Source organism: Lepidochelys olivacea, assembly GCF_965140295.1.
Source record: "Lepidochelys olivacea isolate rLepOli2 genome assembly, chromosome: 2".
Lineage (NCBI taxonomy): Eukaryota > Metazoa > Chordata > Testudines > Cheloniidae > Lepidochelys > Lepidochelys olivacea.
The window spans coordinates 210,068,709-210,096,576 of NC_140412.1; the positions used below are offsets into that span (position 1 = coordinate 210,068,709).

Consider the following 27,868-nt stretch of genomic DNA (forward strand, 5'->3'; position numbering starts at 1 on the left):
ATGATGCTTACTGCTGCATGTATTTAAAACATACCCCTGAATTAATAAATGCTTTATTCAACAATATGAAAGTTTTTAAAATGTTGTATATTTTGTTGTTTTACTCTAATGATAATACACATTTTAATATACTATGCATCTGTGACTTTTTTGTAATCAAAATTAATTTGTCAACCCTAAACAATTTTAAAACCAAAACCACTTTACAAAGATTTTTCTATCACTGATTTTTATTAGACAAATGTCTGAAAATCAGTGTCCTCTAATCAGAAAAATAAGACAACATTTTAATCAAATATTCTGTAACAAAACAAAGTCAAAGTCAAATATCAATTAAAGCTGAAATACCACCTCCAGCAAAACATTCTTTAACGTTACAGAAGCAATTCCAAGACTGCATCTTAAGTCTAGTATTGACTGTATCATTGTACCTGAAACTTCCTAGTCTTTCCCCAAAACAAAAACACAACACTGTACATTCTTCAAATGGTAATGGCCAATTCTGTTAAAAGTTCCCCTACACACACTAGTCTCTGGCTAAAACGCTGTTCAAGAGCAATATCACCAGTCAAGAGCAACACCCTGTGGCCAGATATATTCTTACAGGAATTATGTCTCTCGCCCTTCTTCTTTTCCATTGCTGCTCCCTCCTTCCCATTTCAGTCTCCAAATACGCCACTGAATGAAAGAGTGACTCAGCAGTGGCTTCAATAAACATGCAAGTCAGGAGTGACTTCTTGCACTCCAGTAATTATAAATAGACTTGTTCCAAATTTTGCATAAAATTGAGTTTTTATTCTTTTGTTCATTCAAACAACCCTCCCCTCCCACCATGGTAAGAATCTGCAGTCTTCAAAATATATTTAGACAAACATTCAGAAATCTTATTTATGTTTGTCATGCATCAAAACCTGAAAGATATTAAATGATTTCCTATAAAAAACACGCCCACGCTCCCCCTTCCCCCGCTTTTATAAACAAACAAGCAGAATACAAGGCATAGTATTTTATTTGGCCAGGCAGGTGGCATGGTGGCAGCACTGCAAAGATGAGACAGACACAATGTCCTCGGCCTTTTGCCAACTCAATCAGAGGAGCTCAAACATACCTTGCTTGGATTCTGGGGAGGGAAAATAGGTTTGATAGCTCTCTCCACTTAGTACATTCTGCTGACCAATTCTCAAGGCACCACAGGTGGTTTTTGTCTTGGAAGCAGCTGCTGTTGGAATATCTGCTTGGCTATCTGACAAAACACATCACTGGCCCCTCAGTAAGAGCAGCAGTCATCTATTTTATCAGGAACATCTTGGAAGGGAGCAGAGCAGAAGAAAGAGGGAGAGGACAGTGGCATGAAAAGGGGTCATGATTTCACACGTCTGATCTCCTGGTATCTGGCTAACAGCTCTACCACCAGTAGATAACATCCCCTCGAAAGGTCCTCAGAATGTCAAAGTGATAAAGCAAAGCGTTGCCAAACTTTAGAGCATTTCTCTTTGCTATTGCCTCAATTAGCATCATCATGCTCTTAACTTCAAACAGTTATTCAAAGAGTTATTCAGCAACATACTTTTTTAAAAGAAATCCCAAGAAAGGGACCACACCTGTAATTACACAAAAATGGTTAGGCTTACCAAACCCTTTTATATTTTGAATATTTGAGTGTAGGACAACTACTTTCAGATCCCATGCAAGTTTTTATTTTTTTTTAGAACTCAAACAAAATAAAAATAACTGAAGCAAATGGCTGGCGAGTCCTCTGGCCTACTGAGAAGGGTCAATCTCCTCATTGTCATCTGTCTTGTTGTCAGAACTGATAATGTCCTCGCCTTTTTCCTCTGTCTTTTCACATTCAAGTTCTTCACCAGGTTCACTCTGCGGTGGAGCTGGGATCACATCCGGGAACAAGAAACACTCATCATTCAGCACCTGCTCAGCTGTCATTCTATTACTGCAGATCAGATTCAAGAGTAGAGATTTAACCTTATTATCCTAAGAGAAAATAAAAGGGAAGAGGGAGGGGAAAGCGAGTGAAAAGAGTTACTTAGCAGGAGAAACACACAGGCCTCCAACTCCATAAATGTCCATTAACAAATCAAATATTTCCTCAATGCTTCTTCCAAGTACTTGGAGCCCAGAGATATTACACATGCAAAAAACAGTGCTAACCTAATATAATTCCAATACTGAACACATTAAACAGAGGTGGTACTTGTTAACAACTTGACAAAAACAAGCACCGTTAACCTTTTAACGCTTGTGAATCTCACACTCGGGCAATTTCTTCAGTAACATGTCATGGCCCACAGTGCCAGTTCCCACAGCCATTATAAATGGATGATTTCTACTGTTTTTATTTGCCATCATCGGGGAAATCCTGAACACCAGTAGGGCAATTAAAAGGGCAATTAAAACGGTCTTGTGTCCTCCACTACATTCATTTTAGTTACTGTAATTTTTGTCATGTTCAAGATTTACTTTTCCACTTGTTAGTCCCACCTCTGACAGATAAAGAAAAAATGGAAAGTAAACCAACAGTGGCTAAATTTATACTCAGCCCTGCATTTATACCTTAGACTATTTGGACTCTACAGTCCAAAGCTTAACACATTAAAAGTTGCTGAGGAATAGAACAGAGTCTTAGGTTTGAGGAAGTTATCGTCTCTGGCTTGCTGAGTGATGGCATAGTAAGTTGCAAAGGTACAGACTAAAGACCACATTGTTGCTCCACAGATATCTTGGATGGGAACCTGTGCCACAAATACACCTGAAGACGCTTGGGCCTTTGTGGAATGTGCCATCAGGATCAGAACAGGGACTTTCAGCAGGTCGCAGCAGACGCAGATACAAGAAGCGATCCACAATGAAATTCTCTGGGTTGAGACTGGGAGGCCTTTCATCCTGTCTGCCACCGCCATGAAAAACTGAGTAGTTTCCTGAATGATTTAGTCCTTTCTATGTGAAAGGCAAGTGCCCACCTGACATCCAACGAATGGAGCCTTTCTGGCTGTTAGCATGCGGCTTTGGGTAGAAGAACGGGAAAAAAATGTCCTGACTGTTGTGGAATTGCAACACCACCTTTGGGAGAAAGGCTAGGTGAGGGCGCATTTGGACCTTATCCTTGAAGAAGACCATGTATGGAGAATCTGACATAAGAGCCCTGATTTCCAAAACCCTTCTGGCATAGGTGATAGCCATCAGAGCACGTTGCCAAGGGCTCCAATGGGGGATCCTTGAGTCTTGACAGCATCAGGTTAAGGTTCCAGGGCAGGATCAGCTGTCACCTATCCAGCCCCTCGAGAAAGCAACTACCAGAGTGAGTATGCAAAGATGAACCTGCTCTCCCATGGGTGAAAAGCCGAGATTGCTTCTAAGTGGACTCTAATTGAAGACGTTGGTAGCCCTTGCTGCTTCAGGTATTCCAGCAAGTAGTCCAGAATACACAGTACTGATGATCACATGAGCGAGACCCCTTTCTGGCCGGATTGAGAACCTTTTCCACTTCGCCAGGTATGTGACCCAAAGGGATGGTTTTCCGCTCCCTAGAAAAACCTCTTGAACCGGTGCTGGTGAGGTCAAGCTGCACTACCTGTCTCTCAGAGAAGCCAGTGCACTTGTCACCAAAGTAGAGGTGCTCAGTGCCAAGATGGCTTGGCTCAGCTCTGAGGGGTGGAGAACTGCTTCCATAATGAGGATTTTAAATCTCTGGTCTTTGTCCTTGAAGATACAGTGTTTGAACAGTTTACAAATCCTACAGCAGTCCCGTAGGTGGGCCTCCCCCAAGCACTTAGGGCAGCTAGAAGGGGGATCAGTAATGGGCATGGGCTTATGGTAAAACACACATAGTTTAAACCCCAGGCACCGAGGCATGTCCCGGTACCGAGGTAACCACATTTACCGAGGTTCTAATCTAATAACTACTAAGTAACACAAAGTTGTAAATTCTAGTTACTATAACTAACTATATACAGGAAAAAAAGACAAAATCAACTGAGGAGAGTACTTGCGTGAATGCAAGGACGAGCAGAACTTCATCGGCGGTAAGAAAAAACTCAGGGGGCAGCAACTCGACAGGACACTATATACCAGCACTATGAGAGTGCAACTCCAGGGGGCAGCAGAGCCGACCCATTGGATACCACAGGGGAAAACTTCCCAGCAGTGGTGCACACACCTTCATTAGAATAGACATGAGCAAGCACTCGAAGTTTTCTTACTGAAATTCTTGTAATCCAAGAGCAGCATGGATGACTTTCCCTCTGGACTCAGATGCCTCATGTACAAAACACGGAAGGGATGAATCTCAAACTGCCCATGATAATATACCGATTGGAACCATATTGCCTGGTGCATTCTAATTTATTCACTGATGAAAGGAAATCTTGCTCTCTAACAGCTAAAAACTATAAAAGGAAATTATACATTACTATTCTCAAGGATTCTTAATTGGTTTTGGGTAGAAAAAGCATTTCTTCACATCTCCAAATGTATTTAAACTATTGGATCAGAGGAAAGCAAACAAAGTTTGGCAAGCTGGAATCACCCATTTGAGTCTGGATGCACGTAATTCAGAGTACATTTGATAAAATTAGTATTTTATTACAGCAGATATCATATGACAGCTACTGTTGACCCAGATGATGATACTGTTGATCTCTTGAGGATTTTGTTATTTCTGTTTTCCTGAAAAATTAAGGTTTTTCTGTACGCCTTAAGTAGCAAGAGAGAAGTTAATTTTTTTCAGTATTTAAGGATTAAACAATGTTACAGGTTTTAGAGAGGCTGGGATGATTCTCCACTGCCTTGCACTCTGGATAATCATGTATTTCTGTGCAAAGTGAGTGCAACCTGATACAGAATCAGAATTCTCCACTCATATCTGTGGTAGCGTTTTTCCACAGATGCAAGTGATTATGCAAGGTGCATGATAGTGGATAATCATGCCTGCTATGTGTTGAACTGCAGACAGATTTCTTTATCCTGCTATGTTAGCCTTCCTGACATTGGGTGTGAGGTGTTTCAGCAAACTCCCATCTCAAAGAGACTGTCTCCTCTCGCATAACAATGTGCTGAAATATACACTGGGCAAATGGTTCTGGGTAAACTCTGGGTTTTGTTTTGCTTTTTAAATCCTTGGGCAGTCAGAACTGATATTTCCATGTGAAGTAATCAGTTTTGTTTTTGTCTTACAATATTGTTTTCACAACAGCCTAATCGCTTTAACTGTAATAAATCTGCACAGCTTTCACACATGATATGCTAAACTTGTTAGTTTAAAGAATGCCTTCTCAGCCAAAGTGAAGTTTTTATTATTATTCCCCAGTTAATGTTTCACATCTGTAATAAACACTGTATTGCTAGATGACAGTCACTTTTGTACGCATAATCATTACATAAATACAGCGTGAAACTTTTTTTTTTTTTTACTTTTACTAAAGCTGTGACAACAGCAAACAGGCTATTGTGAATCAGGCACAGTACTTTGCTGGGAGGATGTTGAAAACTTAGGTAAAAACAAGTATATGGGGAAACAAATGCATAGGAAAGAGCGGAAACAGAGGGACAGAAGGAAGGAGATCAATGAAGTCTTAAATTGAATAGGGCCAGGCTATTTCATAGACCACCTCTTCAATTCTGGTTTGCAGTTTTTCAAATAGATAGTAACGGTTTGTTAAAATTGACATTACCAATAAAATAGTTGAATTCCTGTTTATGGCTAATATTAATAAAATATTAATTTAATATTCATTTAAATTAGTGTGTGTTTGATAGTGACAGCTAAATTACATGGTGAAGGGCACAGAATAAATTTTTGTAACAGCAATAAACATTTTTAAAAGATTAGGCAATGTCCATTAGAAGTATGGGGTAATCCTTCAGCATTAACATGAGAACATACTTCTTAGAGCTGTCAGGAAGCACTAAAGCCAACATTTTCAAATGTAGGTGTTCAGCACCTCTGAAAAAATCAGATCCTTATTTAGGTGCATAATTTAAGGCATCCACATTTGAAAATTTTGCCCTAAACCTGTATGTATGTAAACTAGCTTTATTAGATTAACACATTTGAGGCAAGTGTTTTACTTCTCATGGAGAACAGGGTCAAATATGAAGAGAACTTCAGCCTCTTCCACCTTTTCAATAATGATTCCATTTGTGTATGCTATTGAGAATTCTTACAGCCAATTAAACATTTTATAAACATGGCATTTTAAACAAACATTTAATAAAACCAGCTAAACAGCACTGGCCTATATTCTGTATGTCTCACTCAGCTGCCAAATAAGGAAGTTCACATACCATATTAAGTCCATCCACTTCAGGGGTTCCATTTTCCTTAATTTTAAATTCTTGGTCTCCAACAAACAGCTGCAAGTTAAAAATACAATCCCTGCATATATTCAAATGTGACTGTGTATTGTTCAGAGAAAAAAATTTAGAGTTCCATCTCTAAAACATGCTATGCTAATATCTCACCTCTAGTTTTACAGAGGGGTAAACACTGGTCAAGGAGATCTTTTTTTCCAAATGAAGTGAGAATACTAGCTTTGGAATTAAGAGTCTCCAAAAATCTTAAGTACAGATTCATAGTACTGGAAAACCCACACAGGGGCTTCCAAGCCACCTACATTATCTGTAAAGATATAACAACCACTAGAAATTTTACTTTTAGTATCAAAAGTACATAAAGCCATCAGAGGCTCCAAGGAAAGCTGAGCAGAGCCTTTTAAAAATGAGATTCAAACTCCAGAGTCCTGGATCTGGTTGTATATGTACTACTAGAAGAAGCCTTACTAGTATATTGTAAGATGATTAGCCCTGTCTGCCACCCCTCAGTCACACATATATCCTACCCATAAGAGCAATAAGATTCTTGTCATGACTGCCTTGTAAAGACCCCTGAAAGATTTTCATTTCGTCTTCATTTCCTGCTTCATTTCTCTGGACTGGATTTCTAACAAGGAAGCTTTAAACAAGGACTGGTGATGCCCAATCTGATTAGAGAGTGACTTCTGCAAGCCAGTAGTTTATTCCATTACTGCTGTGATCCTGATCTATGAACACTGAAAATCACTTGTATGTCTATGATCCTTTAACTATTCAATAACTCTCTTCTTTTCCCTCTTTTTTATATTATTAAACCTTTAGTTTTTAGCTACTAAAGATTGGTATCAGCGTAACTGAGTAAGATCTGAGTTATATATTGACTTGGCTATGTGGCTGATACCTTGGACTTGGAAAGGCCCTATATCTGATAAAACTGGTTTTCAATAACCACTCATCATGAATTCCAGCATCTGGGTGGTGAGCCAAGGGCTGGAATGCCCAGGGCTGGAATGCCCATGGAGTCTGCATTTTTAACCTCTTGTTAACCAGTCTGGTGATACAGAAGTTCACTTTTGTTATTGGCTTGTGTCACGGCTGATTGCCCTCTCTGGCACTTCGAGTGCAGAAGGTGGGGGCCCACAAGGATTTTTAAAAATTAATACTGGCCACTCCAGGCTTGTATTAAACTCCCAAGGTTACAGCTTTTTTCTGACCTTGGCTTGGTAAACACTGCCACCACCCAAATGCAAAACCCATTTTTTTGGAACCCAGGAAGGCACACTTCGGAATTCCTTCCTGTGGGGTACCCTCAAGCCCTTTCACACACACCCCTCTGGGAAAGAGCTGAGAAAGAAAACAAAGGAAATTAGCTGTTGCCACCAACTAATTAAACAACATATGCAGAAACCTCTTAGGACACCAAAAATCCAATTCTGTTCTTAAAAAATGTAAATTTTATTAAAAACAAAAAGAAAGAAAATACATTTGGAACTCAGGCTTTTGATAGATTTTAAAAGAGCAATTCCAAAAATTAAGTACCCAAAATAGGTTCAGCTTAAAGGTTACAAGCAAACAAAAGCATCTGGGGTTAGCACAGAGGAGTCCACTAGCCATAAGAAACAAACAGAAATAAACCTAATCGCGTCTTTCTAAACATTCCTGATCTACTTACACATTTGGGGGTTCCAGATAAGTAGTTCTAGGTATGATCTGATGATCTACGATCATACCTGTTGTCAAGGTTCCTCCCCCACTCTGAACTCTAGGGTACAGATGTGGGGACCTGCATGAAAAACCTCCTAAGCTTATCTTTACCAGCTTAGGTCAAAACTTCCCCAAGGTACAAAATATTACCCCCGTTATCCTTGGAATGGCCGCTACCACCACCAAACTAATACTGGTTACTGGGGAAGAGCTGTTTGGACGCGTCCTTCCCCCCAAAATACTTCCCAAAACCTTGCACCCCACTTCCTGGACAAGGTTTGGTAAAAAGCCTCACCAATTTGTCTAGGTGACTACAGACCCAGACCCTTGGATCTTAAGAACAATGAACAATCCTCCCAACACTTGCACCCCCCCTTTCCTGGGAAATGTTGGATAAACAGCCTCACCAATTTGCATAGGTGACCACAAACCCAAACCCTTGGATCTGAGAACAATGAAAAAGCATTCAGTGTTTTACAAGAAGACTTTTAATAAAAAAATAGAAGTAAATAGAAATAAAGAAATCCCCCCTGTAAAATCAGGATGGTATATATCTTACAGGGTAATTAGATTCAAAAACATAGAGAACCCCTCTAGGCAAAACCTTAAGTTACAAAAAAGATACACAGACAGAAATAGTTATTCTATTCAGCACAATTCTTTTCTCAGCCATTTAAAGAAATCATAATCTAACACATACCTAGCTAGATTACTTACTAAAAGTTCTAAGACTCCATTCCTGTTCTGTCCCTGGCCAAGACGACTACAGACAGACCCACAAACCCTTTGTTTCTCTCCCTCCTCCCAGCTTTTGAAAGTATCTTGTCTCCTCATTGGTCATTTTGGTCAGGTGCCAGCGAGGTTACCTTTAGCTTCTTAACCCTTTACAGGTGAGAGGAGCTTTCCCCTGGCCAGGAGGGATTTCAAAGGGGTTTACCCTTCCCTTTATATTTATGACACCTGGCTTCAAGCTTCTCATAGTATAACTGCTCCTTGTTCCCCTCTTTCCAGGAGAACCACAACAGAGACAAGGGGGAAGGTTTTCCCTCCCCCACCCCATTTTAAAAAGTTCTAGCCTTCCCATTGGCTCTTTTGGTCAAGTGTCCACTCTCTTTCCTTTGCCTGGGGGACTTTATTAACCCTTTACAGGTAAAGCAAGCAGAGAACAGCCACCAAGAGGGACTTTATAGCTAACTGGCTGGCTGGGTGTCCATAAAAGGGAGCTAACCCCCCGACCCCTTCATTTATCACACCTTGGTATAATCTAATGATAGAATAACCATCAGTTTGGGATGAGTCTGCCCTATTTCTCAGAAGTCTGTCCTGAATGTGGTATTCTCAGCTGTGATCCAGTGAGTTATAGTGATACTACCATACCAATTTGAATTACAAGGGGGCAATGGTATGATTAGATGTGTATTAACCAACCTGGAATTTGGGCAGGAAACAGATAGCTGTACCTATGGAACTGATGAGATTTCAGAGGGCTGCTATTGTCACATCATATTACAAACCTTTCTTTATGCAGAGCCAGCCTTCACCAGCCAATTCTGCACCTCTTTATTCACCTTTCCTTCTCCTCCCATATTGGTCACTTTTTCCTGCCTCTTTCCAGGGTCACTGGTACAGCTGCAACTGTTAACCATGTTACAATCTGTCTGCCACTCTTCAGCACACACACACACACCTTTTTGCTTCACCCTGCCAGCCACCACTAACTCCTGCACCCACTAGGAACACCCTAGCTGATTTTTCCTACAGCTATGAACAACATATTTAAGTGATTAGGGAGTAGAAGGGTTTCTTTTCTTGTGAAAAGTACCAGGCGATTTCCCTCCCCTATATACACTCCCAGTAGTTATGCAGGCCAAGGACACAGAATTTACAATTCACCAGGAAGAAACATCGCCGGTACCAAAATTGTTCTTTAACAACATTCCAGTGGCCACTGGCACTGCTTAGCAGTCAGTGCTGGATAAAGGCACAGTAGATGTTACCCCTCCATGCTTAACTCCATCAATGACCCTCTTTCCACAATACTGAGAAATAGGGGCAACACCTGCTTACGTCAATGATGAATTTAGGATTGAACTTGTTTTGGCCTAAAGCTTGTGTTGCATTCTTTTCATTTCTTCTAAGAATGGTGTGTTTTGTATACAAAATTCACATTACCCCCTACATGCAGGAATACATGTATTTAACCTATTTATTATGCCAAGCGCCCCCAGCCCTCCTATACAATGAAAACTATTTTTTCAACCACCTTTAATGTGACTTTAAACTCCTGAAAACATACATAAGCCCTATCGCATTAATACATTACAACTAGCTGCTGTCATGGTGATTAAACATTTGTTAGTTTTGGATTTAAGAATTTCTTATTTTACTAGAAATAATCCCATTTACAAACATGGAGACTGCTTCATTTTTACCTATCATTTCCTAAATAAAATCAAGAAGAAAACATATTGAAAAGTGACATTAACTAACCAGTCTAACCACTAACAGCTTTGTATTAATCTTTTACCTGCTCAGCACAGGGAATTAAGATCTCCTCATTGCAAGCATCCATGCAACAGGTCCAGGGTCAGTTACCAAAGTGAAGTCTATAATTAAGTCCTCTATGATGCTCTGGCATAGAAGCTATTATCAAACCTATCACACTGCAACTGATGGAGTGGGACCTCTTTAACCTGCTGAGAGTTGTCAGGAATGCCCAGTTATTTACCGCCAGTTGTAACTGGCTCCTGGTGAGGCAGTTATGAGATGTCAGGAACGTTCCTACTAAAATCACAGCTTGGGAACGTGGATGCTTGAAATTAACCCACAGCTGTTTAATGTCATTTTTCATATTAAATACCTGACCATTGCTGCAATAATCTTGGGGTTCATTAAACAACAAACCAGTGAATGAGACAGAAAAAATAAAGGTTTCATTAAAGACAAAGTAGAGAGCTTCTGTGGTGGACTGCTGAGCAGAGCTACACTGTGTTCTTCATGCTGCTTCCAGGGCATGCCTCCAAATTCCTATATTCATAAAACTGACCCTTATGAGGGAGCCTTGCACAAACATATCTCTACATCTTCCCCCTTTAAAAAATTAGCTTTATATATGTGTATATATATGTATATGGCTTTATGTATATTATATATAAACACACACACACACCCCAACTATCTAACAACACATACATTAAATAAGCCATCTAGTACATTTCCATAAACCCAACAACCCAGGGGACGTTATCAGCACATCACTCTAGAGTGAGTCTTTACCACTCACTTTCCTCAAATACTCCTTTTTTGCAGGTTATCAAGTCTCCACAAGTCTTTTAGGACTTTAAAATCTGCCTCTCTGATCTTCTCTGTATCAGCCTTTCATTAGAGTCTGAGTTGTTCTCTTGCTGATTGTTTATCATCAACAGATAAAGGAGAAATTGGCAAAAGTAGGTTTGGGAAATGCCAGAGTCCACATCTACTGTCGATGTTTTGTAACTTTCTGGGATTACTTTTAGCTTCCTTTAATTATGCTGAAATGTGTCCCCTTGGTCTTTCTGGACTATGTAAGGCCTTGGATGCAGCTGCTATTTAATGGTACCCCTTTGGCCCCAGTATTGTAAGTGTGATTCCTCAGGCACACTATCACTTAGGTTAAGAGATAGGACATCATGGGTCCTTTTGTCAAAATAACATTTCTGCTTCCTCTTCTGATTTAATCTTCCATGTGATTTCACTGTTATGAGATTTCAGCAAGATATCAGTACTTGTTAAATTAGATCTGATCATTCTTCCCAACAACAGCTGAGCTGGAAAAGAGGCATTCTTCAGAGGTGTACTTTGGTAAACCAACAAAGCTTTATACAAATCACCCCCATTGTTAAAAGTCTTTCTTTTAAAGTTCTTTACCATCCATACCGACCTTTCCACAAGTCCATTCGACTGGAGGTAATTTGGACATGATGTTTTATGATGAAAATCCCAATCCATGGCAAATTGCCTAAAATCTGCACTGGAAAACTGCATTCCATTATAGCTAAAGACTTCATTTGAAATTCCATGTCTGGAGAAGAGTCCCTTCATGGCAGCTATCACTGACTTAATATTAGTACTATGCAGTGTGCAAAATAATCTGTGACTATTAAATAATCCTTTGATTGCCCGCTAAATAAATCAAGGCCTACCTTCTCATAAGCTCTTTGTGAAACTGGTTGAGGTCTTAGTGGCTCTGCCTGTTGGCATGACTTATATTTTAAGCATGAAAAGCTGTTTCCTACCACATTAGTAATGTTGTGATTGATCCACAGCCAACACATCACCTCTCTCTTGCTCGTTGTAAACAATTACACTTCTCAATTCCTAAATGATCCTCAACAATCTTCTATAGCATTTCTTCCCAGGAGGGAAGGTGGTGGAATGGACGTGAACATCACATCTCGAAGAACAACAGTTACGAGAAAGTAAGTAATCGTTTTTTCTTCTTTGAGTGCTTGTTCACGTCCATTCCACATTAGGTGAATCACAAGCTTACCTCTGGAGGAGGGTAGGAGTCACGGAACAACTGCTCGGAGGACTGCTCTGCCAACCGCCACATCCTCTCTGGCCTGCTGTTTGACCGCATAATGGGTCGTGAAGGTGTGCACCGAGGACCAGGTGGCTGCTCTGTAGATCTCCTGGATCGGGACCTGTGCCAGGAACGCCGTGGAAGTCACTTGCACCCTGGTCGAGTGGGCTGTGACCGCCAGGGCCGGAACACTTGCGAGCTCATAGCATGCCCGGATGCAGCTTGTAATCCAAGACGAAATCCGCTGCGCCGACACTGGGAGGCCTTTCATTCTCTCGGCTACAGCCACAAACAGCTGTGCGGATTTGTGAAAGGGCTTGGTGCGCTCCAAATAGAACGCCAGCGCTCGACGCACATCCAGGGTGTGCAAGCTGCGGTGACTCGGGTCCATATGCGGTTTCGGGAAGAACACTGGCAGACAAATGTCCTGGCCCAAATGGAATTGGGAGACCACCTTAGGGAAGAACTTGGGGTGTGGCCGGAGCTGCGCCTTGTCCTTGTGAAATACTGTATACGGTGGCTCAGAAGTGAGGGCCCTCAGTTCGGACACCCTTCTGGCCGAGGTAATGGCAACCAGAAATGCCACCTTCCAGGAAAGGTGGAGGAGAGAACAGGAAGTAAGGGGCTCGAAAGGAGGTCCCATGAGTTTAGAGAGGACCAAGTTAAGGTTCCATGGAGGGACTGGGGGGCGGGAGTACAGAAACACCCTCTCCAACCCTTTAAGGAACCATCCCACCATTGGGTGGGAAAACACCGAGCCCCCCCAAGAACCCCAGATGGAAGGCGAAGATGGCTGCCAGGCGTACTCTGAGTGAGGACAGGGCTACTTGAGGTATAGGAGGTACTCCAGGATGGCTTGCACCGCGGCCTGGCATGGCTGCTCCTGTCGGGGTTCACACCAACAAGAGAACCTTTTCCACTTGGCCATATAGGTCACCCTGGTAGAGAGCTTTCTACTGCCAAGCAGGATCAGCTGCATGGGAAGGGAGCACTGGCTCTCCAGGGCATTTAGACACAAAGCCTCCACGCCATCAGGTGCAGTGACTGTAGATCGGGGTGGAGAAGCCGCCCGCCGTCCTGCATAATGAGCTGTCGGTGTAAGGGGCAGGACTACTGGGGCCTCCACCGACAGCTAGGAGCGATGTGTACCAGTGCTGGCGGGCCCAGGCTGGGGCAATGAGGATCACCATCTGCCTGTCCCTGCACACCTTGAGTAGGACCTTGTGTACCAAGGGGAGCGGTGGGAAGGCATACATCAAGCCCCCACTCCACGGGATCGCAAATGTGTCCACAAGCGAGCCCGGACTGCGGCCCTAGAACGAGCAGAACCGTGGGTACTGGGCGTTGGCCCTGGTGGCAAACAGGTCTACCTGGGTAAACCCCCACCTGCGGAAGAGCGAAAGCACGACATCCGTCCTGACCATCCACTCATGCATGTGGTATGACCTGCTGAGGGAGTCTGCCAGCTCGTTCCATACCCCCGGGAGATGAGACTCCTTGAAGTGAATTGCATGGGCTATGCAAAGATCCTAGAGGAGGAGAGCCTCGCGACAGAGTGGTGAGGAACGAGCCCCGCCATGTTTATTTATATTAAACATGGCAGTAGTGTTGTCTGTCAGAACTGTCACGCTGTGACCACTCAGAGTGGCGTGAAAGGTCTGGCAGGCGAGACGAACCGCCTGAGCTCCTTCACATTGATATGGAGCGATCGCTCTGCTCCGGACCACAACCCCTGCATCATGAGGTCCCCCAGGTGAGTCCCCCATCCGTGGTCTGAAGCGTCCGTCACCAGCGTCAGGTCCGGTTGGGGATAGCTTTGCAAACCACAGGCTGGGACTGCCACCACAGCAGGGAGTCCAGCACGTCCCTTGGGGCTGTCACTACCAAGTCCAGGGCGTCCCTGCCTGGGCGGTACACCCGAGCAAGCCACGCCTGCAGAGTCCTGAGTCTCAGTCTGGCATGCCTGACCACGTGCGTGCATGCTGCCATGTGGCCCAGCAGCCGCAGGCAGCACCTGGCCGTTGTCGTCGTAAACTGGTGCAGGGAGGCCACTGCTTGCTGGATAGCCTGGAATCGGGATACTGGAAGGCTTGCCCTGGCCTGCACCGCATCCAGGACTGCCCCTATGAATTCCACTTTCTGCGTGGGTACGAGCGTGGACTTGGGGACGTTGACCAGGTGCCCCAGCTCGCGGAACAATCTCAGGCCCACCTCCACATGGCCCCGCACTTCCGCCTTGGATCAGCCCGCCAGGAGCCAGTCGTCACGGTATGGGTACACCCGGATTCTCTACCTCCGTAAGAAGGCCACCGCCACACACCTCAGGAACACCCGTGGGGCCGCAGCTAGACCTAACGGGAGAATCACAAACTGGTAATGTTCTTGGCCCACAGTGAGGCGTAGGAACAGCCAATGTGCTGGGTGGATGGCAATATGAAAGTACGCGTCCTTCATGTCGAGGGCAGCGTACCAGTCCCCTGGATCCAAGGAAGGTATGATGGTGCCCAGAGAGACCATGCGGAACAGGGCCTTGACCAGGAACGTGTTGAGCCCGCGCAGGTCTAGGATGGGGCGAAGACCCCCTTTGGCCTTGGGGATGAGGAAGTACCGGGAGTAGAGCCCCTTCCCCCTTAGGCTGTGCGGCACCACCTCTACCGCCCCCACCTCTAGCAGTGAGTGGATTTCCTTCTCTAGGAGATGCTTGTGAGAGGGGTCCCTGAAGAGGGACAGGGAAGGGGGGTAGGAGGGAGGCGAACTGCAGCGAGTACCCGTTCTGCACCGTGTGTAAGACCCAGCGATCTGACGTAACGGTGGACCACACTCAGGAGAAACGGGACAGGCAGTTACATAAACAAAGGGACACATCCGGTGACTGGTCTGGTACGCTGTCCTCGAGCACACCTTCAAAAGCCTGGCTTAGTGCCCAGCTGGGGTTTGTGCTGGCCTTGGTTCTGGCCCGGCGCATTATTGTTACTGTTGTTGCGCTGCTGCCTGTTATCCCTGCCTCACCTACGGTAAGGCTCATGCCCATGGCAAAGCAGGTACTGGTGTTGAGGGGGAGGCTGCGGCTTAAAGGGCTTCCTCTGGGTCGCCGGGGTGTGCATACCCAGTGACTTAAGCGTAGCTCGCAAGTCCTTAAGGCTGTGCGGCCTCGTGTCTGTCTGGTCTGAGAAGAGTCCAGACCCTTCGAAGGGGAGGTCCTGGAGTGAATTCTAGACCTCGAGTGGCAGGCCTGACTCCTGGAGCCATGCCGAGTGCTTCATGACCACCCCGACGCGACTGTTCTAACCGCTACATCTGCCGAATCCAGGGAGGCCTGGAGAGAGGTCTTGGCTACTGCCTTGCCCTCGTCCACCAGGGCCATGAACTCCTGTTGGGAACCTTGTGGTTGTCCTTAAGGTTGTCCTTAAACCTCCCCACCGCCGCCCAAGAGTTGAAATTGTGCCTGTTGAGGATAGCCTGGTGGTTCGCAATCCTTAATTGAAGGCCCCCAGATGAGTACACATTTCTGCCAAAAAGGTCCAGGCGTTTCGCCTCCTTGGCCTTAGGGGCTGGGGCCTCCTGTCCATGGCGCTCCCTTTCGTTTACCGCTGAGACCACTAGGGAGCATGGACTCGGGTGGCAGAACAGAAACTCAAAGCCCTTAGATGGGGCAAAGTATTTACGCTCCACTCCTTTGGCCGTTGGAGCGCTGGGGTCTGCCATATGGTCTTATAGTTGGACTGAATGGTCTTAATGAGTGGGAGCGCTATTCTGGATGGACCTTTGGGGCTTAAAATGTTCACCATGGGGTCCTCCTGCTCAACCATCTCCTCAGCCTGCAACCCCAAGTTCTGGGCGACCATACGCAGGAACTCCTGGGGGGCTCTATGGTCTACCGGTGGAGGGCCGGACACCTCTGTACCCGCCACCGCCTCATCCGGGGATGATGAGGAGATGAGCTACTGCTCGACCCCCTCTGGTTGGTCCTCCTGCTCCCCTCCTCCTGTGGGAGGGGCCTCCGGCTCGGGCCGGGACTCCATAGGACGGCACCAGACTCGGTGCTGGTCTCTCCGGTTTATCCTAGGGGGATGCTGGAGGCCTGGATACTGTAGCCTCCGCCCAGGGTGTCCAGAAGGGCCAATGACCTGGCAGCCCCCATTGGTGTTGCCAGCCCACCTGAGGGTCCCTGCTGTCTGGGGCCCGGTGCGGGTAGCTTTAGTGGCCGGAGTCTGCACCGGATTGTGGCGACGCTGATCACAAAGGCCACGGCAGTACCAATGATCTGCGCCAGCAGGAGAACAAGCGGCTCCTGGCTGAGAGGGAGCAGTACCGGTATCCCCGGGACCTGGACCGGGACCATCTGCAGGAGTCCTCTGGCGAGGGCCGTCTCAACTCCTCCCAGTGACAGTCTCTGGGTGGTGCCGGAGAGCAGTGTGCCCTTTCCAGTGCTTCCTTGCGCGGACTCACTCCCGGTGCTGCAACCTCCTTCTGGGCCGCTAGCAACCGTGAGTCCGCAGAGTCGGAGCTCAACCAGGACCAACTCTGGGAGCAGTGCCGGGATGGTGTCCTCGAGCAGCACACCATTGCCAGCTTACCCCTCGACGGCACCCAAGGCATGGGTGCCAGAGGGTTCTCCCCATACGGGAGGGGGCTCGCTGCCAACAGGTCAATGAGGTCCTTTGCAGCCTCAAAAGGTGCCAGGTGTAGAGGGCTGATCCGTTATGCCCTCAAGCCCATCATCCACACTGAGCTTACTTAGGTCTGGGCTCGGTGGGGCTTGTGCTGCCGGGACCGCTGGTGTCGGCACCAGTACCACAGCCTTCCCGCTCTGATCAGCGCTTGGGGCCTTGGAAGGCGCCAGCCTCCTGTGCGGAGCACGACTGTGCCTTCCTTTCGGCTGCACCGGGGGCTGCACTGGGGAGGACGAACGGTGCCAGGACCTAGCCTGGCGCTCTGGGGCCGACAGTTTACAGTGCTTAGCTGGTGCCGGGGCACTACGCACCGAGGAAGCCTTAGCTGGCGTCGGGCACTCTGGGCCCGGTGGCTGCAATGCAGCCTCCATCAACAGCTGCTTTAAATGAAAGTCTCTTTCTTTCCTTATTCTTGGTTTAAACGCCTTGCAAATCCTACACCGTTCAGTTTGATGTCCATCCCCCAGGCAATGTAGACACGAGTTGTGGGGGTCACTAACTGGCATAGGTTTGCAGCACATGGCGCAAGCCTTGAAGCTGTGGGCCTGTGGCATGCCCGGGGTGGGTGCTCGAAGCCTCCAAGCACCTAATCACTTAAGCGTCCACAATAAAGGTATGTTAACTAACTGATAACAGCTACTCTGAAGGCTAAGGGACTACTCTTCTACGAGAGAGAGAAAGAGAGAGAGAGAAGTTGTTCCAACGCCACCACGGACGGGAAGAAGGAACTGGAGGGGGTCGGGCCAGCAGGGGTATATACGCACGGCACAGTGGCGCCCCTGGGGGGGCCCACAGGGAGCCGCTAAGGGAAAACGTTTCCAACATTTGTGCACACAGCGCGCGCACACCTAATGTGTAATGGACGTGAACAAGCCCTCGAAGAACTTAACATTGTTACAAATATCCAAAGCATCCTCACCAACAACCTTTAAAAATGGATGATTTCACTTCATAATTTTTGGCCTCTGCCTCTGTGGCTGCTTAAGCAAATCTGTTGGAATTTTTTTCAGTTCTTTGAAGCATTGCCTGTCAACTGCAGACTGGATGGAGGTTGCAACACATCCAGTTTTGGCTTTCTTCCCTTCTTAAGCTAGCTGAGCTACTTTTGTGCTCATAAAATACATACAATAGCCTTTATTCTTCTCTATTTGCTGCTCCACGTGTTCCCCTTTCTGTTTCAAACACAGGAGTAAACCTCAAAATTATTAGTGTCTCATTTTCATATAGCACTTCTGACACCATGTAATAATCTTGGGGTTCTCATTAAACAGAAAATCAGTGAAAGAGATAGGAATACAAATTTTATTAAAAACAAACTAGAGAGCTTCTAGTGGTGGATTGCTGGGCACAGCTACACTGTGTTCTCCACCCCTGCTTCCTAGACATTTCTCCAAATTCCTATATTCATAATACTGACCCTTATGACTGAGTCCCTCTAAAGTAGAATTTTGCACAAACCTCTCTCTACAACTGCCACATTTATGTCCTTAGAATCCTCAGAACCCTAAGCAAGGGAGCACAGAAGTAAAGCAACAGAAAACCAGGGTGGATGAGGGCAGCATGAGTTACTGCAGAGCATATTACCTAACATAACCCAGTAACTAACTGAAAATGGGGCATTTTCTCTTCCTTGACTTAATACCAGAAGATGGAAATCCAAGTGATACTGCAGGAAAAACAGCACCTGACAATCCCATTCTTGATTCAGATCACAGGAGGGATGGAAAATGATGGCAACTATCTACTGACTTGCAGATGAAGCTAGAGAAAGCAGCTTACATAGAAAGGATGAGAAATATAATACTACTGACAAGCTGCAGTGTACAGAACAAAAGCCTCATTTTATTAAGTGCTGCTGTTTAGGGAGACAAGCCACACTGTAAATTGTACTGAAAAATGCATTCTTCTGCTCACAGATCTAATTCCCATTCCCTCTGCTCACAGCACTCAATTTAAAATATGAGCATTCATTACAATAGGACAGATTAAAATAGAAGAGGGACATAACATTTATTGCTATTTATAATGCCTACTATATTTTCATTATATTAACAAAATGTCATTTTCATGCACAATAACATACCCAGAATAGAAGGCAGCCATAGGCATACATGTCAGAGGATGGAGATGCCAGGTGTCCCATTCTTAATTCAGGGGAAATTAAGTTCAAGTTACCAACTACCATAGAGTTCGCAGAGGCACGTTGATCCTAGAAGGGACAACATTACAATCAGCAATTTTAAGCCGAACTGGCAATCCAGTAAAATGAACATTCCTTCCCATTCCCCATGATCTCACAGGAACACCTTTGCCTTACATTTCTTCCTTCAATGATGGCCCAAACGGGATTGTAAAGGCCTCCTACTACGAAAAATGGAGCAGAGGGGGAATAAAGGCAATGAAGTATCACTCTTAAAACACAGGACTAGGCGATTCTTGCTCACACGTCATGAAAAATAACAATTCTAATACCAGGTTTCGGAGCAGCAGCCGGGTTAGCCTGTATCCGCAAAAAGAAAAGGAGTACTTGTGGCACCTTAGAGACTAACAAATTTATTTGAGCATAAGCTTTCGTGAGCTAAACTACACATGAAAAGATACTCCAGTACCATGAGAAACGACTGCGATGTTAAGGTTGAAATAAAGAAAATTTGAAAAGCTACTGTTTTCCACTGTTTCTCTAAGCCATTCTAGACACAGACATAACTTTGATAGAAACATACAACTCCAGAACAAAGGGTAGGTAACCACAAAGCAGATTAACAGACTACAGAATACAAGACCCACTCATCAAAAATGTAATTTGCAGAAATTTGAAGAGGTATGTAGATATCCAGCTGGCTGCCTTATTGTATATAACTCTAGAGGGGCAGCATTCCTTCTCAGCCCAGAGAAGGAAGGTGGGCCTTGCAGTAAAGCACTGGACTGGGACTCAGAAGAACTAGGTTCTAGTCTCATTTCTGTCAGGCTTCCTGCTTTTTCTGTCTCAGGTCCACATCAGAGTCAGTTGCATGTCTCCTCCTCCTCCGCCTGGACTCCAGGATTAGCTAGAGCACAGCAGAGACAATTCCTGCTCTCAGTTCTTGTGCCCAGCACAGGACTCCATGAGTGCCAGGAGTAATAACTGCAGCTCCTGCAGCCCCTGGATGGAACATGGTCAGTGCAGACACAATCTTCAGGGAATTTAACTGCCACTGTTGGAGACTGGATACTGGACTAGACAAACCTAGACCTGGACAAGGCTGATCCAATACAACAATACCCATGTTCTTTTTTAACTGCTTTGCTGAACCAGGGCCATACTCAGTAAAGATCATATTTTTTCAGGTTATAGTGCCTATAGAAACTTATTCCACCAGTACTTATAACACTATATTGGAATTATTCAGAATCATTGCATACACCATGCTTTCACATTTGAAGTAGTATGCAAAATACACTGGCAAATGAAGAATTTGTCAATAAAACCTACCTTTAAATTGTCACAATAAGGGGTACCAAAAAAAATAGCAAAGGCATTCATGCTATAACTCATAATGAAGAATTCTGAGTGAGATTAAGGAAACCCCTGAATATACTTGAAAAAAAAAATTACCACTGATTTGGTGAAGTCAAAATCTCCAACAATTCCTTGTTTTCGATTCAGAGCAAACACATTATTTGTATGCAGAGATCCATGAACTATATTAGCTTTGTGCAGCGTATGCAGACCACGAGCCACTCCTTCCATCACTTTCAATATTTCCTGATGAAAAGAAGAAATTTTAGAAACTGAAGGAGCCAAGTGAAAAAACTCAGCATGCTTCCACTGCAGAACCATTGCAAGTATTCTGAATGGGAAACTACACAACACTTAGTAAGATTCTGAAGAGTTGCAGAGCCAGTCAAAAAAGAACCCAGGCACACCTGAATTAATCATTTTTAACACACAATGTAAATACCCATTTGGATATATGGATTCATACCTGGCTCTGTCCTGACAAGCAATGCAAGAGAAAAAGCCATTCACAAAACTTATGACCACTTATTTAAAAAGAAGGCTATGCGTCCAAATGGCTTGTTTACAGTTGGAAGTCATTTTGGGGAAGGAAAGGTAAGAAAGAAAATGACAGGATGAAAATGCAGACAAGAGTAATCATGATCATTTTAATCATGATTAGAATTTGCTTGCCAATATTTTTTAAAGGATAGCAACAACAACAAAGGCTGGAATATTGAAAGGAGCGTGAGTTAGGTCCCCTCCTCCAGGGTCCTTTGAAAATCCCAGCCCCAGTGACTGGACACTAAATTGAGGTATTCATAAAAACACAAACTGGCCTATTCCTTTGCAGGGTTTTCTCAACAGTGCTCACCGTGAATGCAAGTTACATTGCCATATCACTGGCCAGCAAAGAAAAAGGTGAAATAAGAGAAGAGAGGATCAAGTTGGTTTAAATATTTGTTGAAAAACTTTGCTGAGATTTTGAATAAATTACCCTATTACTTACTTCTGAAGTTAAAGGTGTACTAGCTTGCAGTGCTCCTAGACTTGCTCCTGGGTAATATGGGACCATCAGATATACCAAAGGATCAGACTTAAAAAACAAAAAAAACTCAAGGACAATAGACTGATAAAGAAGGGGATTTCAGTTAAAATATCTATTTACTGCGAAGTCAACATATAGCACATATTAAATCCTCACTAAACCAAATTAATTTTATTTGACTGCTTATGTAAATTCTGCATGGCAGTTTTTCTATGCAAAGCTTTGGTTAAAAAACAAAAAGCTTTAACAACAAATTATGAATCTTCTAGATGAAAAATAGCAATCAAAGAAGGATGTCAATCTGGAATTTACCTTGCACAAAAAAAGGAACATCAACTGTAATAATCCAGATTTCTCCTTAAATTCACTCCAAGCTCTGTGATATTTGGCTGTTCTTTCTATCACTTTTGCCTCTGTGTTCACATCTACAGAATAGCCCTGAAAACAAAGAATTTTCAGATGATTCCTAATTTAACATTGTTAATGTGGAATTACTATATTTTATGTTTTAGAACAATTACAAGACAAATTCTATTGAGTGACCTCCTGTTACATTGTATTATAATGCTCAACCTGGGATCTGAGAGATAAGTCCCAAATTTTCTTTGTAAACGTTTAAATTGTTGGACTAGCAATACAGGTCCAGTGTTCCCATTGCGCAAACAGTATCATAGCCAAGTTAACGAGCAGTGTTTACACCAGTGGTGGGCAACCAGAGGCCCATCAGGGTAATCCGCTGGCGGGCCATGAGACAGTTTGTTTACATTGACCGTCCACAGGTGTGGCTCCGGTTTGCCGTTCCCAGAAAATGGGAGCTGTGGGAAGCAGCAACCAGCACATCCCTGAGGCCCGCACTGCTTCCCTCAGCTCCCATTGGCTGGGAATGGTGAACCGTGACAACTGGGAGCTGTGGGGGGCCGGGCATGCAGACAGTCTATGTAAACAAACTGTCTCGTGGCCCAAGAGCGGATTACCCTCAGGGGCTGTGTGCGGCCCATGGGCCGCAGTTTGCCCACCACTGGTTTACACTGTTCCACATTAACTTCATTACTTCTTGATCTCCCGAACGCTGGTGGGTAGGAGGGGGAAGCGTGGCAGTGGAAAGCAGAGGAGACACCTGGAAATCAGTAGGGAAGGTGTTAGTATGAGTAGGATGGAGACTGAAGTTGGTCCTGCTTCGAGCAGGGGGTTGGACTAGATGACCTTCAGGGGTCCCTTCCAACCCTGATATTCTATGATTCTACGAATGCACCAAGAACAGGGAGTGATAGCCAGTAAGAGGAGGGCCCACTGACTCACAGGAATGGCAGTCAGCAAAAGGAAGGAACACGCTTGCAGCTGCTCCCAGAGAAGTGAAAGAGGAGAAGAGAGATGGAGACAAACAGTAAAAAACTAACACTGCTTTGGTTGTGATCCAAGAGTCTAACCCAAATTAATTAGCATTTACAAGGGTACTACTGAAAGTAATAAAGAAGCAGTTACTGAGTACAAGCAGATCAATATACTCTTTAAGTTACCAAGAGCTCCACATACAGCTAAGAACTGAAAGTCAGTGACAGAAAATTACCTTTAAAAGAACCTTCTGTTCTTGAACTTCTGAACACACTAATGGGTGCTTCGTGCTCAATTTCTTCAGGGGTTCAGCATCGAGGAGGTCCCGTTCTAAGCTGACTGTCAGAAGTCCACCAGAGTTCTGGAGTACACATGCAAACACAACTGAAATGCCACCAACTACCTAAATAATCCAGACACTGCATATATTTAAACAATCTTGGCATTGTTGAATGCTTAATATTTATCTGCCACCACAGATAATGCAGGACACTGACCATAATGTAAGGAAGGTCAAACTTAGGTTTAAATTAAGTACTCTTTTTTAAAATAAAGAGAGATTCCATTTGGTGATTTTTTTCCTCCCCTCTGTGTTAAACATATTAACGTGACCTTCATTCCTTCAATGCACATAATTTGGATTTAATCTGTCAGTGTCATTTACATGAGCCACTGACCGGCCATCTACTTTATAGACATTAAAAACCTACACTCCTGACATGCATAACACATGGTTTTTGTTTTCTCCTCCCTTCACCCTGCCCCAGACACTGCCAGTCTCAGCATTTCAAGCTGGGCCAGCATTTAGGTGTTACTGTTGGTGAATTAAACCATAACATGACCAGTAAAGCTGAATGTGTAATGTAAGTAAATGAAGTTTGAACACCATATTTGAAATTATTTTCTAGTTACTGGCATGAGTGGGTGACATTGCAAGTGTGTGTGAGACAGAAGTCTCTTTGGGATGTGAATAATAAAATCTCTCATTTATTGTTTAAAGTTTTCATTTGGTCCATGACAATACGTTCAGTTGTTTAACTTGTAATCTGACTACTGCCCTTAAAGACTTCATCACTTACTAGAATCTTTGGCAGCTCTTGCTTTAAGGCATATTTAATGAAGCTACTTCCCTTACTCTCAAATACATACTCTCAGTTCCCTGCCCTTAGAAACACAGCAGGGGCTTCTTACCATATACTTCAGAATTCCTGCTTCCGGGTGAAGGAGTGGCAGCTCAGGGAACCATTTCTGTACCAGGCAAGTAAGCCTCTCCTGAATTAGGGATACATTCATCAATGCCGACCGCCTCCGCATGCAGTACATACAAGTATATACCAAAAAAATACATTAACTGAAGTTTGGACTGTATGCCCACAAAACATCGATTTCTGAAAATATGAAGAGTGGAATCTACCCTCTTCCAGTCACATCACTCAGAATGCAACTGGCTTTCACTTTTTCACAGCATCAGTACTATAACAGCCCAATTGGATGTATTTTTAAAAACAGGGTTTGTGTGGTAATTTTAGGGACTTCTGGATGCCCCCATCCTTTAGAAAAATATGATCCACCCCCTACCATAAACTGAGCTTCCTCATCAAAGTAGCAAGGGGAGGGCAGCTGGACTTACTCTCCTCTCCTTCCCCAACCTGAAGATAGTTCAAAGGACAAAGGGGGAAAAACAGTTACTCAATTCTCGCAACTGTTGTTCTTCGAGATGTGTTATTCATGTCCATTCCAATCAGGTATGTGCGCGTGCATGTACACATTGACCGGAAGATTTTTCCCCAGCAGCATCTGTCGGGTCGGCCTGGGCACCCCCTGGAGTTGCGCCTTCATGGCGCCCAATATAGAGCCCAGCTGACCCAGTACCCCTTCAGTTCCTTCTTGCCACCTACTCTGACAGAGGGGTAGGAGGGTGGGTATTGGAATGGACATGAACACCACATCTCAAAGAACAACAGTTACGAGGAGTAACCATTTTTTCTTCTTCAAGTGCTTGTTCGTGTCCCTTCCAATCAGGTAACACCCAAGCCAAATTCAGGAGGTGAGGTCTGAGCTGTCCACTGATTGGAGTACTGCTCTTCCAAAGGCCGCATCGTCTCTGGACTGCTGGATGATTGCATAGTGCGCGGTGAAAGCGTGTATGGATGACCATGTCGCAGCTCTGCAGATTTCCTGGGTGGGAACTTAATCCAGGAACACCATCGATGAAGCCTGTGCCCTGGTAGAGTGCGCTCTGACTGGAGGCGCAGGAACCCGTTAGATTGTAGCACTCGCTGATACAGGCCACAATCCATGATGAAATGCGCTGGGCTGAAACTGTGACCTTTCAGCATGTCCGCCACTGGCACAAATTGTTGAACCGACTTCCTGAACAGTTTTGTTCTCTATGTAAAAGGCCAGTGCTCTGCGGATGTCCAGTGTGTGGAGTCTCTGCTCCCTGCTGCTCGAATGAGGTTTAGGGTAGAAAACTGGGAGGAAAATGTCCTGGTTGATGTGGAACTGCGACACAACTTTCGGGACGAAAGCAGGATGGGGCCTGAGCTGAACCTTGTCCTTAAAAAATACGGTGTAGGGCAGCTCTGAAGTTAGGGCCATAAGCTCAGACAGCCTCCTGGCCGAGGTTATCGCCACCAGGAATGCGACCTTGTAAGAGAGGTAGAGCAGGGAGCATGTTGCTAAAGGCGGGCCCCATGAGCCTAGAGACGGCCAAGTTGAGGTCCCAGGCAGGAACCGGTTGGTGCACATGTGGGTACAACCTGTCGAGCACCTTCAGGAAGCGGCTGACCAGGGGGTTAGCAAAAACCGAGCAGCCCTGTGCACCCGGGTGGAAGGCCAAGACGGCAGCCAAGTGAACTCTTACAGAAGGCAACAAGAGACCCTCCTGTTTCAGGTGCAGAAGATAGTCCGGAATGTGCGGCATTGAGGCTAGCATCGGGGGCGCATCGCGCTGCGCCGACCAGACTGAAAATCTCTTCCACTTGGCAAGGTACGTGGCCCTCATTGAGGGTTTTCTCCTGCAAATGAGGACCTGTCTAACCTGGTCTTAACCGGAAAGCTCTGATGGATTCAACCATGGAGTTTCCGTGCCATGAGGTGGAGCGACTGCAGGTTTGGGTGTTGGAGATGTCCGTGATCCTGTGTGAGAAAGTCTGGGAAGAGCAGCAAGGTAATTGGGGCTCCCACAGACCTGTCCAGGAGAGATGTGTACCAATGCCGACATGGCCAGGCCGGTGCTATCAGCAAAACCCAAGCACGATCTATCGGCGGGAAGGCATACAGAAGAACCTCTCCCCAATGGAGGAGGAATGCATCCGCTATGGAGCCTGGGCTGCGATTCTGTCACTGACAGTGCTGGGGCTATGGGCGTTGGAACAGGCATCGGCATCAGTCCTACGGGAGGGAGCTGCATCGGCACGCTCACAGGAACCACTGGAAGTAGGGGGCCCAGTGCCAACACCGGCACTGGGCCAAAGGTGCCTGCATCGAGGTCAATGTCGACAATGGTGCAGGCGTGGGAGACGGGTGCGTCAACGCCATGAGAGGCTGTGCGAAGGTCGGAGCCGAGCACCATGCCAGAGTCAATGATGGAGACTGAGGCAGAGGCATCGGGACCATAGGCGCCGAGGGCAGATGCGCAGCAGAAGGTGGCAGAGGCAACGGAAGATGTTGCTGAGCATGGACCTGGTTTCCTTCCTGGCCCTGGTGAAAAGCCCAGGGGGTCCAGAAGGGCCATTGAGGCAGGTTCTGCCACTGCAGAGGCCATGCCTGGGGCTCTCTTCTGTACCTCAACCTATGATTTCTGCTCCTACCAGAGCAATAGGAGTCGGACTCTGACACCAAAGTCTCAGACACTGAAGACCATGGAGGAGCCGATCCTTGGTGCCTCCAACACCAAAAGCTCAGGGAGCAGGTAGGCTCTCTGTCGGAGCAGGCAGGCGCCAAGGGACATGGCGAGGGGGAGCATCTCAACATTACAGGCGGCTTCCCCTTCAAATGCACCCGAGGACGCGGGTCCGCTGACACTGAGGGCTCCTCCCTGGCAGGCGAGAAAGATGCCGTCAGTTGGAGGAGGTCCTGAGCAGCCTGTTATGCTTCCGGCGTGGACAGGAGCTGCAGGTGCCGTGTAGGCACCGGTGATCGAGGCGGGGCCGGACTTAACTGCCGCACCTGGGCAGGAGTCAACACGGTCCCGAAAGGAGATCCTGAGTGGCAGCCCACCTGGGGTTGCACATCTCGTGGCTTCTCCGGAAAGCAATCGTCTGGCTTTTTCTTCTTTTGAGCCACTGGTAAGTGGGAGCAGAGCCTACTCTCAGACAGGCCCTGCGAGGAGCAGTGATGGTGCCGAGGGTCTCAGGAAGAGTCCTTTCTTGGCGCTGAGCTCGCCAACAGCGCCGGAGCACTCCACAACGAGGACGATGTAGAGGGGTCAGGTCTCCTAGTCCAGGTTGGAGTGGGGGCGTAGAGCTGCTGCCATAAGGATCACCTTGAGCCGCTGTTCCCTTTCCTTAAGAGTTCTTGGACAGAACTTGCAGCAGATCTTACAGTGATCTTTCTGATGGGTCTCCCCCAGGCGTAGACACAGAGAGTGTGGGTCACTCTTCAGCAAGCACTTGGCACATGCCAAACATTTTTGGAAACCCAGGGATCACAGCATACCATGGCTCCTCGAACTGGAGTGGGGGGGGACACGCCCAACAAACACTATACTAAAAACTCTAAAACTAACAACTAACTATATACAA

The 27,868-nt window shown here is 45.6% G+C and overlaps 1 protein-coding gene across 5 annotated transcripts in view; it reads right to left on the reverse strand.

Annotated features, from left to right (window-relative positions):
* Positions 1-327: 327 nt before the first annotated feature.
* Positions 328-27,868, reverse strand: part of STK31 (serine/threonine kinase 31) — an 80,156-nt gene continuing 52,615 nt past the window's right edge. For all 5 annotated transcript variants that reach the window (XM_084621981.1, XM_084621980.1, XM_084621983.1 and 2 more), the window contains 8 exons: positions 24,312-24,392; positions 23,356-23,481; positions 22,101-22,226; positions 21,750-21,836; positions 20,858-21,007; positions 19,346-19,471; positions 6,298-6,366; positions 328-1,989 (listed from right to left, as the gene is read on the reverse strand). In XM_084621981.1, the coding sequence (XP_084478107.1) occupies positions 1,762-1,989; positions 6,298-6,366; positions 19,346-19,471; positions 20,858-21,007; positions 21,750-21,836; positions 22,101-22,226; positions 23,356-23,481; positions 24,312-24,392 (993 nt within the window). In that variant the 3' untranslated portion in view covers positions 328-1,761. The remainder of the gene's footprint in view (positions 1,990-6,297; positions 6,367-19,345; positions 19,472-20,857; positions 21,008-21,749; positions 21,837-22,100; positions 22,227-23,355; positions 23,482-24,311; positions 24,393-27,868) is intronic.